General features: G+C 39.7%; 1 protein-coding gene across 1 annotated transcript in view; it reads right to left on the bottom strand.

Annotated features, from left to right (window-relative positions):
• Nucleotides 1-16,619, bottom strand: part of LOC139764653 (receptor-type tyrosine-protein phosphatase mu-like) — a 298,336-nt gene that overhangs the window by 192,773 nt on the left and 88,944 nt on the right. Inside the window, exons 14-16 of the mRNA XM_071691513.1 lie at nucleotides 8,450-8,636; nucleotides 7,052-7,227; nucleotides 2,854-3,056 (exon numbers count right to left, since the gene is read on the bottom strand). Of these exons, the coding sequence (XP_071547614.1) occupies nucleotides 2,854-3,056; nucleotides 7,052-7,227; nucleotides 8,450-8,636 (566 nt within the window). The remainder of the gene's footprint in view (nucleotides 1-2,853; nucleotides 3,057-7,051; nucleotides 7,228-8,449; nucleotides 8,637-16,619) is intronic.

Below are 16,619 nucleotides of genomic sequence, written 5' to 3'. Positions count from 1 at the left end.
CTTTTTCACTCCATCTTTCCATCTCCGATTTGGTCTCCCACTTCTCCTCGTTCCCTCCACCTCTGACACATATATCCTCTTGGTCGATCTTTCCTCACTCATTCTCTCTATGTGACCAAACCATTTCAAAACACCCTCTTCTGCTCTCTCAACCACACTCTTTTTATTACCACACATCTCTCTTACCCTTTCATTACTTACTCGATCAAACCACCGCACACCACATATTGTCCTCAAACATCTCATTTCCAACATATCCACCCTCCTCCGCACAACTCTATCTATAGCCCATGCCTCACAACCATATAACATTGTTGGAACCACTATTCCTTCAAACATACCCATTTTTGCTTTCCGAGCTAATGTTCTCACCTTCCACACATTTTTCAACACTCCCAGAACTTTCGCCCCCTCCTCCACCCCTGTACCTAATAGCCTTGCTCTTATTCACATTTACTCTCAGCTTTCTTCTTTCACACACTTTACCAAACTCAGTCATCAGTTTCTGCAGTTTCTCAAATGAATCAACCACCAGTGCTGTATCATTAGCGAACAACAACTGACTCACTTCCCAAGCTCTCTCATCCACAACAGACAGCATACTTGCCCCTCTCTCTAAAACTCTTGCATTCACCTCCCTAACAACCCCATCCATAAACAAATTAAACAACCATGGAGACAACACGCACCCCTGCCACAAACCTACATTCACTGAGAACCAATCACTTTCCTCTCTTCCTACACGTACACATGCCTTACATCCTCGATAAAAACTTTTCACTGCTTATAACAACTTGCGTCCCACACCATATATTCTTAATACCTTCCACAGAGCATCTCTATCATATGCCTTCTCCAGATCCATAAATGCTACATACAAATCCATTTGCTTTTCTAAGTATTTCTTACATACATTCTTCAAAGCAAACACCTGATCCACACATCCTCTACTACTTCTGAAACCACACTGCTCTTCCCGAATCTGATGCTCTGTACATGTCTTCACCCTGTCAATCAATACCCTCCCATATAATTTCCCAGGAATACTCAACAAACTTATACCTCTATAATTTAAGTTTGTTGAGAGAGAGAGAGAGAGAGAGAGAGAGAGAGAGAGAGAGAGAGAGAGAGAGAGAGAGAGAGAGAGAGAGAGAGAGAGAAAGAGAGAGAAAGAGAGAGAAAGAGAGAGAAAGAGAGAGAGAGAGAGAGAGAGAGAGAGAGAGAGAGAGAGAGAGAGAGAGAGAGAGAGAGAGAGACCGACCTAGACAACCTAAAATGAGATTTTGCCATGGATGCAAGACTAATGCATTGCATTTACCACTTAACTAATGTGTTGACTAATGACATTTCTCTCAACTGCCTCACCTTGTCCCCCTACTTTTCTTGATTGTTGTATATTACCATAGTTTTTGAAAGCCACTTGTCTGGCATAGTTATGTATTCTAGGTTTATCCAGTATTGTCTTCAATTAAGAGTATATTTTTGAATGCTTCTGTATTCACTTCATTTGAATTTCTTATATCACCAAGTATTGCATTAAATAATCTTTCCTACTTCCCTACTAGCTATTCATGTCTTGTAATTTTTTTTCTATTTTTCTTCACTTAATGATTCTATCTAATCCTTGTCTAATTGCTTTCAGGATCAAAACACTGTTCTTTATTCCCTCTATTAGATGCCAGGCATATACCATTCTGTATATCTTCCTGTGATGTTCAACACTGAAACTAGCTTTTTCATTCACAATAAGTCATATGCTCCACTCTATTTGTCTTATATGTGAAATGTTTCTGCATTCCTTCTATTTTGTGTAATTCAGTATATTCAACTGGTGACCAAACAACACAGGAGTATCTGAGTTTACTGCTTATTCTTTTCTTTCATATTTGACTGCCATTTCTCATGCTAGTGAAGCAATGCCAGGAACAGATGAAGAACAGTCACATCTGATTACATCAATTCTATAGCTGTCATTTGTAATAAACCTATCCACAACCAGGCCCTACAGACTTTCCATGGTTTACCTTGAATGCTTCACATGCTGTAGTTCAGTCCATTAACGTTTCACATTCCTCAAGTTGACAAATGGAATGGAGCACATGAATTATCATGAATTACTGAAAAAGCTAGGGGTTTACAGTCCTGAGCATTAGGGGATGATATATATGATATATGCCTGGCAACTCCTTCAATATACAACAGATATGCAGATTATTAAGTGTCTGTTTCTAGATGAAAATGTTCTCAATACCATTCCACATACTGTTTGGCTTGTAAGCACTATGGTATCTTTTTCATAAGTACCTCGAATTCAAATTCTTCATGGATAATCATTACCAGATCCCTAAAGTTTGTTTCACTCTCTATTTCTTTTCCTGTAAGACTCTGCATGCATGCACTGCAATACCATCAGCTGTACTATGAAAAATATGTTCATATTTCTCTTCATTAAATTCCATAAGTTTTCATCTGCCCATCTGTAGATGTTATCCAGGCCTCTTTGAAGAAAGAGAGAGAACTGGCCTTGTACTATCATCATATGTATGCAATGAGGGAAGATTATCTCATAAAGTCCCCGTACATTCATAACCAAAGGAGGGAGGACATACCTGTTGGCAATGCATGTGTTGTAGAAAAGATCATCATCTGTAGCCAAAGAGGAAAGAGGACTCATCTTTTATCATCACCATAAATGATATATGATTATTGATGGGGGGGGACTCATTTGACATATTCACCAAATGCAGTCAGAGGGAAGGGAGGAGACTGCCTGTTGTCAACACCTTGTCCTGTCAGGGGTGAGCAGGTTCCCCTTTTACTATCAAGTGTAGACAAAGTTAACAAGTGACCAACCTGTTTCCATCATTATTACTGATAATGTTAGGCAAGCTAATTGTGATGGTGGAGTTAGTCTTCTTCTGGACTGACAGATGACCTTCAAGTTCTGGTTTTGATGGCTTTGTTGCCACCTCTTTCTCCAATACATCTCCACAAAACTTCTCATTGCAGCAGTATGCCTTTGCCTGGAATATCCTGCCTGGTTCCAGCTGGTCAAACTATAAGTCAGGAGGTAATAATGTTAGGAATTACCTAGTCTATATTTTTCATATACATGATTTTGCTGAAAAAAGTGGTGAAAGTGTGGTAATTGGATGGGATACAAAAGCTGAGCCATATCATACTGAAGGAGGGCATTCACTCATTAAAGGATTTTCATTCAAATGATCTATCATAGTTGAATCTTTCTCTATCAACATCAGGGCTGATGTGACCAATCAAGTTATGCTACCCATCCATCACTCATGCTTATTACCTCCAGGAACTCCCTCAAGAATGTGGCCACGGAAACAGAGTTGTCGCAACTAGTGAACACCAGTGCTACTCCTTAGCCTTTAGTGTCTCACCCTTAACAGGCCATTGGCAGAAGGCAACTCTAACAAAGTGTCTGCAGAAGCTCCTATCTAATGTTCCTAATGATTACTACTACCTAATACCCCTGCCTAATGCTCCTACCTACTACCTTTATCTAATGTTTCTAATCTAATGCTCCTGCCTAATGTTCCTACCGACTACCTCCATCTAATGTTTCTGTCTAATGCTCCTGCCTAAATGTTCCTACCTACTACTTCTATCTATTGCTCCAACCATTTTGCCAAAAGGCAGGGCTAATGCATAGTGCTCAATGCAGAAAAATCTAGAGTTATGAAGAATGAGCTGTGAGAATTGAGTGTTGTCAAGTAATATGCATGACAAGGAAAAATCTTATGTTTGTGGATAGATTCTCAGTCATCCACATGTGGAAGAAGCACAAACAAATGGACCTTTTTTTTTTCATCAAAAAGGAAAATTGTACCTGTATTTTGAGTAGTTACCGTATTAACCATAATAAAAATGTTCAAATTCCACAAAGCATTCTGAAATCATCTCACACTACAGGCTGGGAAGAAAATGGATTTTCAGGTAGGCAAGAGAGAATTCCTTCAATGAAGTGAAAATTTTATGTGTGGAAGGAAACAAAGAACACCCATCAGGGATGTCTTTTAAAGTGGATGAGTCAACAGAGGTGTTCTGCTGAGCTTGGTCCTAAGATAACTGTTATTTCTAGTCTACATAAGGATCACTGTTATTTCTAGTCTACATAAGTTGCCTGAAAAAAGGCCTGAAGTCATACTTGAAATTTTGTCGATGATGACAAAGTTATGTAGGAAGTAAGGAATGACCATGATTGTAATAAATGACAAAAAGACAAGGAAAAGATCCAGCTTTGGTCTTATGCATGGTTGAAGTTCATCCTAACTAAATGCAAAGTGATTAAAACACAATTAACAGAAAAGGACCCATTCATGACCAAAATCTGGTCGAAGATGAAATTACACAAATCTACATGTAAAATTGGCCAGAGGATAATGTAACAATCACCCTATCCCTAAAAAACAACATAAGGAGAATTATTATGGAAGGGAATTATATCAGTAATATTGGTAATAACAAATTAGCAACATAATGCAAACCTGAAATAAATAAAAAGCAGTGTTCTGCTATGCACAGATAGAGAATGCACCATCAGTATGGTCAATCCACTTGCAGAAACAATAATAAAAACAAAAGCAAATGCAGATGTTCAATTATAGGGAGAGTTTAGCAACTATGAGTTTGTCCATGCAGGAAGGGAAGAAAAGCCAGAAATGAGATCAAGATTTTTCAAAGTTCTATGCAGGATATTAACTTCACCATTAATAGTTTACAGTTCTTCAAAATTAGCAATGGAGGATCAACAAGAGGATATAGGAAGAATCAAGTTTTAAAAATGTGAACTACCATGTTTAGAGGCTCTCACCTTGATTATCAAAGTTCAAAAGTAGCTACTGTTCTCCTTAAGGTTCAATCTATTTTATTGGAGCTTGAAATAAAGGATAAAGGCTTACTTTAGAGTACTCAGAGGGATGAAACAACATACAAAATGGCATTTGTCTGTTTCATGCTTCCTCCTTGAAAGGCTTTCTTGTGAACAAATGAGTTTCATTGTTAGTTAAGGTAATTTGATGCACTCTTTGTGTATATCTTTTTGACTCACAGCTTCTCTTAAACCTACATACTGGTATTTTAATCACCTTGACTGGTCTATCTCACAAACATCCATTTTTTGTTTCCCTTCTCTGGCAATTGTGACCCAATCACTTCTTTATATCAAAAACATCAAAGAATTAAACAGACTACAACTTAGAGTTTTAAAAAATCAGGGGTGATCATTCTGATTATCATAAATGCAGATGTGGGACTAAAGATCTTCCATCAGGAATATTGGTTATTAGCACAAAATGTAAGGCATGTGTACGTGTAGGAAGAGAGGAAAGTGATTGGTTCTCAGTGAATGTAGGTTTGCGGCAAGGGTGTGTGATGTCTCCATGGTTGTTTAATTTGTTTATGGATGGGGTTGTTAGGGAGGTGAATATAAGAGTTTTGGAAAGAGGGGCAAGTATGCAGTCTGTTGTGGATGAGAGAGCTTGGAAAGTGAGTCAGTTGCTGTTCACTGATGATACAGCGCTGGTGGCTGATTCATGTGAGAAACTGCAGAAGCTGGTGACTGAGTTTGGTAAAGTGTGTGAAAGAAGAAAGTTGAGAGTAAATGTGAATAAGAGCAAAGTTATTAGGTACAGTAGGGTTGAGGGTCAAGTCAATTGGGAGGTAAGTTTGAATGGAGAAAAACTGGAGGAAGTAAAGTGTTTTAGATATCTGGGAGCAGATCTGGCAGCAGATGGAACCATGAAAGTGGAAGTGAATCATAGGGTGGGGGAGGGGGCGAAAGTTCTGGGAGCCTTGAAGAATGTTTGGAAGTTGAGAACATTATCTCGGAAAGCAAAAATGGGTATGTTTAAAGGAACAGTGGTTCCAACAATGTTGTATGGTTGCAAGGATTGGGCTGTGGATAGAGTTGTGCGCAGGAGGGTGGATGTGCTGGAAATGAGATGTTTGAGGACAATATATGGTGTGAGGTGGTTTGATCGAGTAAGTAATATAAGGGTAAGAGAGATGTGTGGAAATAAAAAGAGTGTGGTTGAGAGAGCAGAAGAGGGTGTTTTGAAATGGTTTGGTCACATGGAGAGAATGAGTGAGGAAAGAATGACCAAGAGGATATATGTGTCAGAGGTGGGGGGAACGAGGAGAAGTGGGAGACCAAATTGGAGGTGGAAAGATGGAGTGAAAAAGATTTTGAGTGATCGGGGCCTGAACATGCAGGAGGGTGAAAGGCGGGCAAGGAATAGAGTGAATTGGAACGATGTGGTATATCAGGGTCGACATGTTGTCAATGGATTGAACCAGTGCATGTGAAGCGTCTGGGGTAAACCATGGAAAGTTGTGTGGGGCCTGGATGTGGAAAGGGAGCTGTGGTTTCGATGCATTATTACATGACAGCTAGAGACTGAATGTGAACGAATGGGGCCTTTGTTGTCTTTTCCTAGCGCTACCTCGCACACATGAGGGGGGAGGGGGTTGTTATTCCATGTGTGGCGGGGTGGCGATGGGAATAAATAAAGGCAGACAGTATGAATTATGTACATGTGTATATATGTATATGTCCGTGCGTGTATATATATGTGTACATTGAAATGTATAGGTATGTATATTTGCGTGTGTGGATGTGTATGTATATGCATGTGTATGTGGGTGGGTTGGGCCATTCTTTCGTCTGTTTCCTTGCGCTACCTCGCTAACGCGGGAGACAGCGACAAAGCAAAATAATAAAAAAGAATAGCCCAAAAGAAACATTAGATTAGGAAAGATAATAAACCGAGAGAAATTTGTGCAAATGATATAAAGAGAAAGCGAGGATGAAGAAAATATCAAAAACAATATAAAGAGAAAGAGAGGATAAAGAAAATAAGAAGAGTTTTGGACGGCAAGCTAAAAAAGAGTTCTGAGTTAATCATCTTTGAAGTTATCTTAAAGTCCATAATTCAAAATGTACAGAGATCAAAATGGATGTTTTCTCTTATGATGATGCCTTCCTTTAACATTTAACTAATGTACAAACAACAATTATATTTCTAACCTTACAGGATTTGAGTGAAACAGAAGAGCTGACATGGATGGTGCAGGGGTGAATGCTGTCTGAGAGGGAAACACTACAGTTGAGCAGTGTTCCCCGAGGATTGGTTGGCAATTGAACAGTTATTATCAGCTGTCTGGTGTCTCGGACTGAACTAATGGATTCTGGCGGATCTGGTTCTGTGATTAATCAAGCTTGTCAGCCTCATCTTAACATACTGTAATCTGAAGCTCAAATGAGGCAGTAAATCTCTTTATATATAAGTAATACATAGCAAAAGGCAGTATGAAGTAGGTAGATAAGTAAACAAATTTTGTGACCTAATCAACTCATGAATCCCAATATGCACTTATAAGGATATAGAAATCATTGTATGAATAATGGAAAAGTATGTCTTACGATTCATAGGGCAGACTGTAACTGTTCAAAGGATTATTGATGGCAATCTAGATAAGAATGAGGATTACAAGACAGGGGGAGAAAGCAAAAAATTACAATTTTTGCATTCAGGCAGGTGGTGGAAGGCTATATTTATGATATGTAAATGCTTTATGATCTATGAAATAATATTGAATATTTTGAAAATGTGTGTGATTACTATTTGTATGTTAGAGGGAGAGTCTTACATTTAAGTTGCCCCGTCTCTTAACCATGTATATATATGTACCATGCCTTTTCTCCTGTGTATGTATGCACACACACACACCCAACTCTAGGCCAGGTACCCATTTTATCAACCAGCCCTGAGAGGAGGATGAACAAGTGGGTGGACCATGGACCAGCTGTTATGACCAAGATTTGAACCTATGACTGTATGATCCCGGGTGGCCTTAGCATAAGTGACAATCAGTAATGCTAACCGCTATACCACGGAGGTAAATTTGTATGCGAGTGTAACTGTCTATTACTTGTAAGGAAAGATCTACACCCATGGACCCCATATTTTGATTTTCCTTTACTATCATGTAACTTTTCAAACTTGGGTAATGACGATTGAATGGAAACAGAGTGAAAGTATGGCTTTCTGTAAAATCGTATAGGATGAAAGAAGAAAGTGTGCTAAACTGTGTTTTGGATATGGGTGGAGAAAGAGTGGAAGAGATGAGAGAATTTAAGTATTTAGGGACTATATTGGGTAAGTGTGGTGATATGGAAGGAGAAATAAAGGATTAAGGTGAGATAAGGGAGAGAACAGTACAGGCTATAAGTTGAACTTTGGTATGACTTTAGGGGTGTCATGAGCTAAACCTACAACACTTACATCCTTAGCCACATTCTCTCACTTTTAGAAATTGTTCTGTTGACAAAAGATAGATCTCTCCCTACACTAACTGCCATGTTCTACCTGCAAATGGTAGTGTTTTGGGCATGATACTCTCACCCCAAGCTGCTCCATCTCACCTTCCGGGGAAGTCCTAGCATCGATACAGGACTGTGGGCTATGACCTCCAGAGTTACTGGCCACCAGACAAACACGGTAGTAAGAATAGGTCCGTAGTTCTGGGATGTCTAATGATGACTCTGAGACTACATGAGGTTGAGATGGTCTCCTGGTTCCTTCTTCACTACCATTCCCATACTTCAGAAACTGAAATAAATTAATGATGATCTTTTATACAAGGATATAATGAACCATCTATTTCACCAAAAAATGGTGAAAGCATTCGTGGACTTTTATATGATTTTACAATTGTGCTGGCATGCAATAATCACTGTACATCATTAGCCTTACTTTTATCTAGTGAACTTCAGAACTCTTGACTGTTAAGTATGAGATACATAACTTGATTGTTCAGGAGTGTGCTGTATAACATGACTGTTCTACTGTGTGCTGTACAACTTAACTGTTTGAGTGAGTGCTGCATATCTCGACTTTCCATGCTCAAGTGTGTGATGTGTAATTTGACTATTTGAGTGGGTGATGAATAACTTGACTGGCCAAGTGTGTGTTTCAAACTTGACTTTCCATGCTCAAGTGTTTGTTTAAGTGGGTGCTTTATAACTTGACTGTCCAAGCGTGCTGAAACACTAGATTTTCCAAGTTCAAATGCGTGCTGTATAACTTGACTGTTGAAGTGTGTGCTGAATAAACTGACTGTGCAAATGTGTCCTGCATAACTTATTGCTCAAAGTGAAAGCAAACAAAATTCCCCAAATATAAGAAAGTAGATACCTATGATCAGAAAGTGAGGAGTGTCTGAGATTTAACTGATGAAGACAGACACATTCACCTGATAAGTGAAGAGTGAATAAAGCATTATGAATAACTTGACAGTACAAGTGTCAGTTGTAAACTTGACTTCCCATGTTTAAGTGTTTGTTGAATTAGGTGCTTTATAACTTGACTGTCCAAGTGTGGTGCATAACTAGATTTTCCAAGTTCAATTGTGTGCTGTGTAACTTGACTGTTGAAGTAAGTGCTGAATGATATGACTGTCCAAGTGTGTCCTGCATAACTCATTTCTCAGGATGAAAGTGAACAAAACTTCCTAAACATGAGAAAGCAGATACACATGAGCAATAAGTGACGAACGTCCGAGACTAAACTCGTGAAGACGGACACATTCACCTGATGAGCAAATAGTGAATAAAGCATTTTGACAGTCAAAGACGAAGACATATACCTGGCAAGTGAGAGGTATATTTCACGGGTAGAGAGAGGGATACATGTACAATAAAACAAACAACCAATCCTGTATTTCACAGGTGAAGAATGAAACACATATTGAAGAGACATGGAAGGAAACACTTATAGATACAACGGACAAGAATGAAGGCAGTGGGGTATGTATCTGAAAGGAAGTTAGAAATATAGGCTCAATAAATAATGCACACCTGATAGGTGAAGAAACAGCAAGACACAATACGTGACAGTGAAGCAGGAGCAGGAGTGACAAATTCCAAAGAGAAAGGGAAAGACAAACATACATGTGATGGAAAAGTGTTACAGTCCTCATTGCTAAAGCAGCTGTTACAAAAATCCCAAACAGTTTGCAGAATACAAGTGATTATGTATTTGTAAGGTACAATTGTTGGGCTCCACCAGGGTGGTAAGGAGGTACCCTTCTGGTAAAAGTGTAGTCAGACATACACCTGACATGTATGGAAGATATGGGACAAAAGTCTAATCTATAAAGTAGAATGAAGAATATTTTTAACATTTAAAATAATGATGGGCAAATAATGACACACATACACATAGCAGGTGAGAAAAGGTTGAAATATATACCTAACAAATGAGATGAGAGTGAAACATACCTGAAAGGTAGGGATGCCACAGACAGATGGCACCATTAGGCATGTAAATGCCTAACAAGTGAGAAAACTGTGTAATATATCTCTGACAAGTGAAGAAACAGTTACGCACAATCATGAAAGATGAGAAAGGCATGCAAAATACCTGACAAGGGGAAGGAGTACCTCTGGTAAGATCTTGTCATGAACCAAGGCTAGTGATTTGCATTCATAATGCATCCTGGTTTTATGAAATTACTGATTTCAGCTGCAAAACACACTGCATAGTTGTTGATCCTTAGTTAATCTGGATGCATTATTAGGCATCTGTCCATCCTAGGTTAATCTGGAAGTATTTTTAGGCATTTGTCCACCTATGTAATGTTCCTGTATACATTCTCAGCGAATTTGTTATCTTGAGCAGAACATTAAAAAGTCTCTCCCTTTTTTGCCAGGCTCTTGAACATTTGTTTTTTCCTTATTAGTATACGAGATGGACACCAAAAACAAAGTCACTGATTCTAGTCTGGAGGGCATGATTTCAAAGCATCTTTCTGGGACCTTCTTGTGTCTAGATAAAAGATCAGCATGATAGTGGTCTCATCAACCAGTTTTTCTTTGTTTTCATGCTTTATGTACACCCAACTCCAATCAGTTTCATACATAAACACTGTTTGAATGTGTTTGTCTTTGAATTTCATTTAGCATATTCAGCACTTAAGCATTTTCATCGTTATCATCATCAGCACATTAATTATAAAATGGATTGGGTAAGAATAGATTCTGAGAGAATTCTAATGTGCATAAGCTTACATTTATCAAGTACATACTATCATATAATTTCAATCAATACCGGCATCAACATGAAGAGCATCAACATCTGCATCATGACTGAAACATACCACAGTAAGGATTAGACTAATCTAAGCCATATAATGACTAAAGTGCTCACATAGATAAATATACATTTGAAATTCTATAGCAGAGTTACAAAAGCTTCACCTTTAAAGACTCACAATCTACAATGAAGTCCCCAAATAAGCAGTTCTTTCTCCATCCCTCTTCAGTCTCTTCATAGTGAGAAGTTCACTAAACTATATAGTTCAACCTCTTTTAGCCTTTCATGGTAGCTCATTTGTTCATTTGTTTTACTTGTGAAGTGTTGGTGAACTCTAATTCATTTACTTTCTCTTGACTAAAAGTAGAGACAGTTAAACACAGTAGTATTCAATTTCACTTCTTGTTTTTCTTCATACTTGATCACCGTACCCTATATTAGAGAGGTAGAGCCAGAAAAAGAAGAAAAGCCAAAAATGATCACATCCGTTCTCTATATGTTACACGTAATGCATCAAAACCACAGCTCCCTACCCACAACTAGAACCCTCAAACCCTTCTATGGTTTTCTTTATAATTATTATTATCATCATTATTATACTTTGTCGCTGTCTCCCACGTTAGCGAGGTAGCATAAGGAAACCGACAAAAGTCTGGCCCACCCACATACACATGTATATACATACACATCCACACACGCACAAATACATACCTATACATCATAACGTGTACATATATACATACACACAGACATATACATATATACACATGTACATAATTCATACTGTCTGCCCTTATTCATTCCCATTGCCACCCAGCCACACATGAAATGACAACCCCCTCCCCTGCATGTGCGCGAGGTAGCGCTAGGAAAAGATAACAAAGGCCACATTCATTCACACTCGTTCTCTAGCTGTCATGTATAATGCACCAAAATCACAGCTCCCTTTCCACATCCAGGCCCTACAGAACTTTCCATGGTTTACCCCAGACGCTTCACATGCCCTGGTTCAATCCATTGACAGCATGTCGACCCTGGTATACCACATTGTTCCAATTCACTCTATTCCTTGCATGCCTTTCACCCTCCTGCATGTTCAGACCTCAATCACTCAAAATCTTTTTCACTCAATCTTTCCACATCCAATTTGGTCATCCACTTCTCCTCGTTCCCTCCACCTCTGACACATATATCCTCTTGGCCAATCTTTCCTCACTCATTCTCTCCATGTGACCAAACCATTTCAAAGCACCCTCTTCTGCTCTCTCAACCACACTCTTTTTATTACCACACATCTCTCTTACCCTATTATTACTTACTCGATCAAACCACCTCACACCACATATTGTCCTCAAACATCTCATTTCCAGCACATCCACCCTCCTCAGCACAACTATATCCATAGCCCACGCCTCCAACCATACAACATTGTTGGAACCACTATTCCTTCAAACATACCCATTTTTGCTTTTTGAGATAATGTTCTTGACTTCCAAACATTCTTGAAGGCTCCCGGGATTTTCGCCCCCTCCCCCACCCTATGATTCACTTCCGCTTCCATGGTTCCATCCGCTGCCAGATCCACTCCCAGACATGTAGGAATAGAGTGAATTCGATCGATGTGGTATACCAGGGTTGATGTGCTGTCAGTGGATTGAATCAGGGCATGTGAAGCGTCTGGGGTAAACCATGGAAAGTTGTGTGGGGCCTGGATGTGGAAAGGGAGCTGTGGTCTCGGGCATTATTGCATGACAGCTAGAGACTGAGTGTGAACGAATGGGGCCTTTGTTGTCTTTTCCTAGTGCTACCTCGCACACATGAGGGGGGAGGGGGATGGTATTCCATGTGTGGCGAGGTGGCGATGGGAATGAATAAAGGCAGACAGTGTGAATTGTGTGCATGGGTATATATGTATGTGTCTGTGTGTGTGTATATATATGTATACATTGAGATATATAGGTATGTATATTTGTGTGTGTGGACGTGTATGTATATACATTGTGTATGGAGGTGGGTTGGGCCATTTCTTTCGTCTGTTTCCTTACGCTACCTTGCAAACGCGGGAGACAGCGACAAAGCAAAATAAAATAAATAAATATATATATATCCCTGAGGATAGGGGAGAAAGAATACTTCCCACGTATTCCCTGCATGTCGTAGAAGGCGACTAAAATGGGAGGGAGTGGGTGGCTGGAAATCCTCCCCTCTCGTTTTTTTTTTTTTTTAATTTTCCAAAAGAAGGAACAGAGAAGGGGGCCAGGTGAGGAAATTCCCTCTAAGGCCCAGTCCTCTGTTCTTAACGCTACCTCGCTAACGCAGGAAATGGCGAATAGTATGAAAGATATATATATATATATATATATATATATATATATATATATATATATATATATATATATATATATATATGTATATATATATATATATATATATATATATATATATATATATATATATACCATGTGTATAAACATACACATCCACACACGCACATATACATACCTATACATCTCAATGTATACATATATATACACACACAGACATATACATATATACACATGTACATAATTGATACTGTCTGCCCTTATTTATTCCCATCGCCACCCCGCCACACATGAAATGAAAACCCCCTATCCCCGCATGTGCACGAGGTAGCGCTAGGAAAAGACAACAAAGGCCACATTCGTTCACACTCAGTCTCTAGCTGTCATGTATGATGCACTGACACCACAGCTCCCATTTTACATCCAGGTCCCACACAACTTTCCTTGGTTTACCCCAGATGCTTCACATGCCCTGGTTCAATCCTTTGACTGCACGTCGACTCTGGTATACCACATCGTTCCAATTCACTCTATTCCTTGCACGCCTTTCACCTTCCTGCATGTTCAGGCCCCGATCACTCAAAATCTTTTTCACTCCATCTTTCCACCTCCAATTTGGTCTCCCACTTCTCCTCGTTCCCTCCAACTCTGACGCATATAACCTCTTTGTCAATCTTTCCTCACTCATTCTCTCCATGTGACCAAACCATTTCAAAACACCCTCTTCTGCTCTCTCAACCACGCTCTTTTTATTTCCACACATCCCTCTTACCCTTTCATTACTTACTCGATCAAACCACCTCACACCACATATTGCCCTCAAACATCTCATTTCCAGCACATCCGCCCTCCTCCTCTATAGCCCAACCCTCACAACCATATAACATTGTTGGAACCACTATTCCTTCAAACATAGCCATTTTTGCTATCCAAGATAACATTCTCGACTTCCACACATTTTTCAACGCTCCCAGAACTTTCGCCCCCTCCCCCACCCTATGATTCACTTCTGCTTCCATGGTTCCATCTGCTGCCAAATCAACTCCCAGATATCTAAAACACTTTACTTCCTCCAGTTTTTCTCCATTCAAACTTACCTCCCAATCGACTTGTCCCTCAACCCTAGTGTACCTAATAACCTTGCTCTTATTCACATTTACTCTCAGCTTTCTTCTTTCACACACTTTACCAAATTCAGTCACCAGCTTCTGCAGTTTCTCACATGAATCAGCCACCAGCGCTGTATCATCAGCGAACAACAACTGACTCACTTCCCAAGCTCTCTCATCCACAACAGACTGCATACTTGCCCCTCTTACCAAAACTCTTGCATTCACCTCCCTAACAACCCCATCCATAAACAAATTAAACAACCATGGAGACATCACACACCCCTGCTGCAAACCAACATTCACTGAGAACTAATCACTTTCCTTTCTTCCTACACATACACATGCCTTACATTCTCGATTAAAACTAAAACTTTTCACTGCTTCTAACAACTTACCTCCCACACCATATATTCTTAATACCTTCCACAGAGCATCTCTATCAACTCTATCATATGCCTTCTCCAGATCCATAAATGCTACATACAAATCCATTTGTTTTTCTAAGTATTTCTCACATACATTCTTCAAAGCAAACACCTGATCCACACATCCTCTACCACTTCTGAAACCACACTGCTCTTCCCCAATCTGATGCTCTGTACATGCCTTCACCCTCTCAATCAATACCCTCCCATATAATTTCCCAGGAATACTCAACAAACTTATACCTCTGTAATTTGAGCACTCACTCTTATCCCCTTTGCCTTTGTAAATTGGCACTATGCAAGCATTCTGCCAATCCTCAGGCACCTCACCATGAGTCATACATACATTATATAACCTTACCTTACAATCACCCCCTTTTTTAATAAATTCCACTGCAATACCATCCAAACCCGCTGCCTTGCCGGCATGAGAGGGCTTGGCAAGTGAGTCAGGTGTCATTTGCAGATGATAAAGCACTGGTGGGTGATTCGGGTGAGAAACTGCAGAAGTTGGCGACTGAGTTTGGTATATGGTGTGAAAGAAGAAAGCTGAGAGTAAATGTGAATAAGAGCAAGGTAATTAGGTTTAGTAGGTTTGTGGGATAATTTAATGGGGATGTAAGTCTGAATGTAGAAAAACTAGAGGAAGTGAAGTGTTTTAGATATCTGGGAGTGGATTTAGCAGCTAATGGATCCATAGAAGCACAAGTGAGTCACAGGGTGGGAGGGGGCAAAGGTCCTGGGAGCCTTGAAGAATGTGTGGAAGGCGAGAACATTATCTCGGAGAGCAAAAATGGGTATATTTGAAGGAATGGTGGATCCAACAATGTTGTATGGTTGCGAGGCATGGGTTATAGATAGGGTTGTGCGGAGGAGAGTGGATGTTTTGGAAATGAAATGTTTGAGGACAATATGTGGTGTGAGGTGGTTTGATCGAGTAAGTGATGAAAGGGTAAGAGAGATGTGTGGCAATAAAAAGTGTGTGGTTGAGAGAGCAGAAGAGGGTGTATTGAAATGGTTTGGTCATATGGAGAGAATGAGTGAGGAAAGATTGACAAAGAGGATATATGCGTCAGAGGTGGAGGGAATGAGGAGAAGTGGGAGACCAAATTGGAGATGGAAAGAAGGAATGGAAAAAAATTTTGAGCAATCGGCGGCTGAACATACAGGAGGGTGAAAGGTGTGCAAGAAATAGTGTGAATTAGATCAATTTGGTATACTGGGGTTGATGTGCTGTCAATGGATTGAACCAAGGAATGTGCAGGGTCTGAGGTAAACCATGGAAAGTTTTGTGGGGCCTGGATGTGGAAAGGGTGTTGTAGTTTCAGTGCATTACGCGATCTCTCCTACTTACATACATATACTTATGTATCTCTCTCTTTTTGAACCAGGTATTCCTAATCAACAGTCCTTTTTCAGCATACAAATCCACAAGCTCTTCACCATCTCCAACAGTGAACACCCCATGCACACCAATTATACCCTCAACTGCCACATTACTCACCTTTGCATTTAAATCAACCATCACTATGACCCAGCCTTGTGCATTAAAGCTGCTAACACACTCACTCAGGTGCTCCCAAAACACTTGCCTCTCATGATCTTTCTTCTCATGACCAGGTGTATGGGCACCAATAA

The sequence above is a fragment of the Panulirus ornatus genome, chromosome 50 (genome assembly GCF_036320965.1).
Source record: "Panulirus ornatus isolate Po-2019 chromosome 50, ASM3632096v1, whole genome shotgun sequence".
Classification (NCBI taxonomy): Eukaryota; Metazoa; Arthropoda; class Malacostraca; order Decapoda; family Palinuridae; genus Panulirus; species Panulirus ornatus.
Note: the sequence above shows the minus strand (reverse complement) of the source record. Positions and strands in the feature narration are given on the sequence as shown.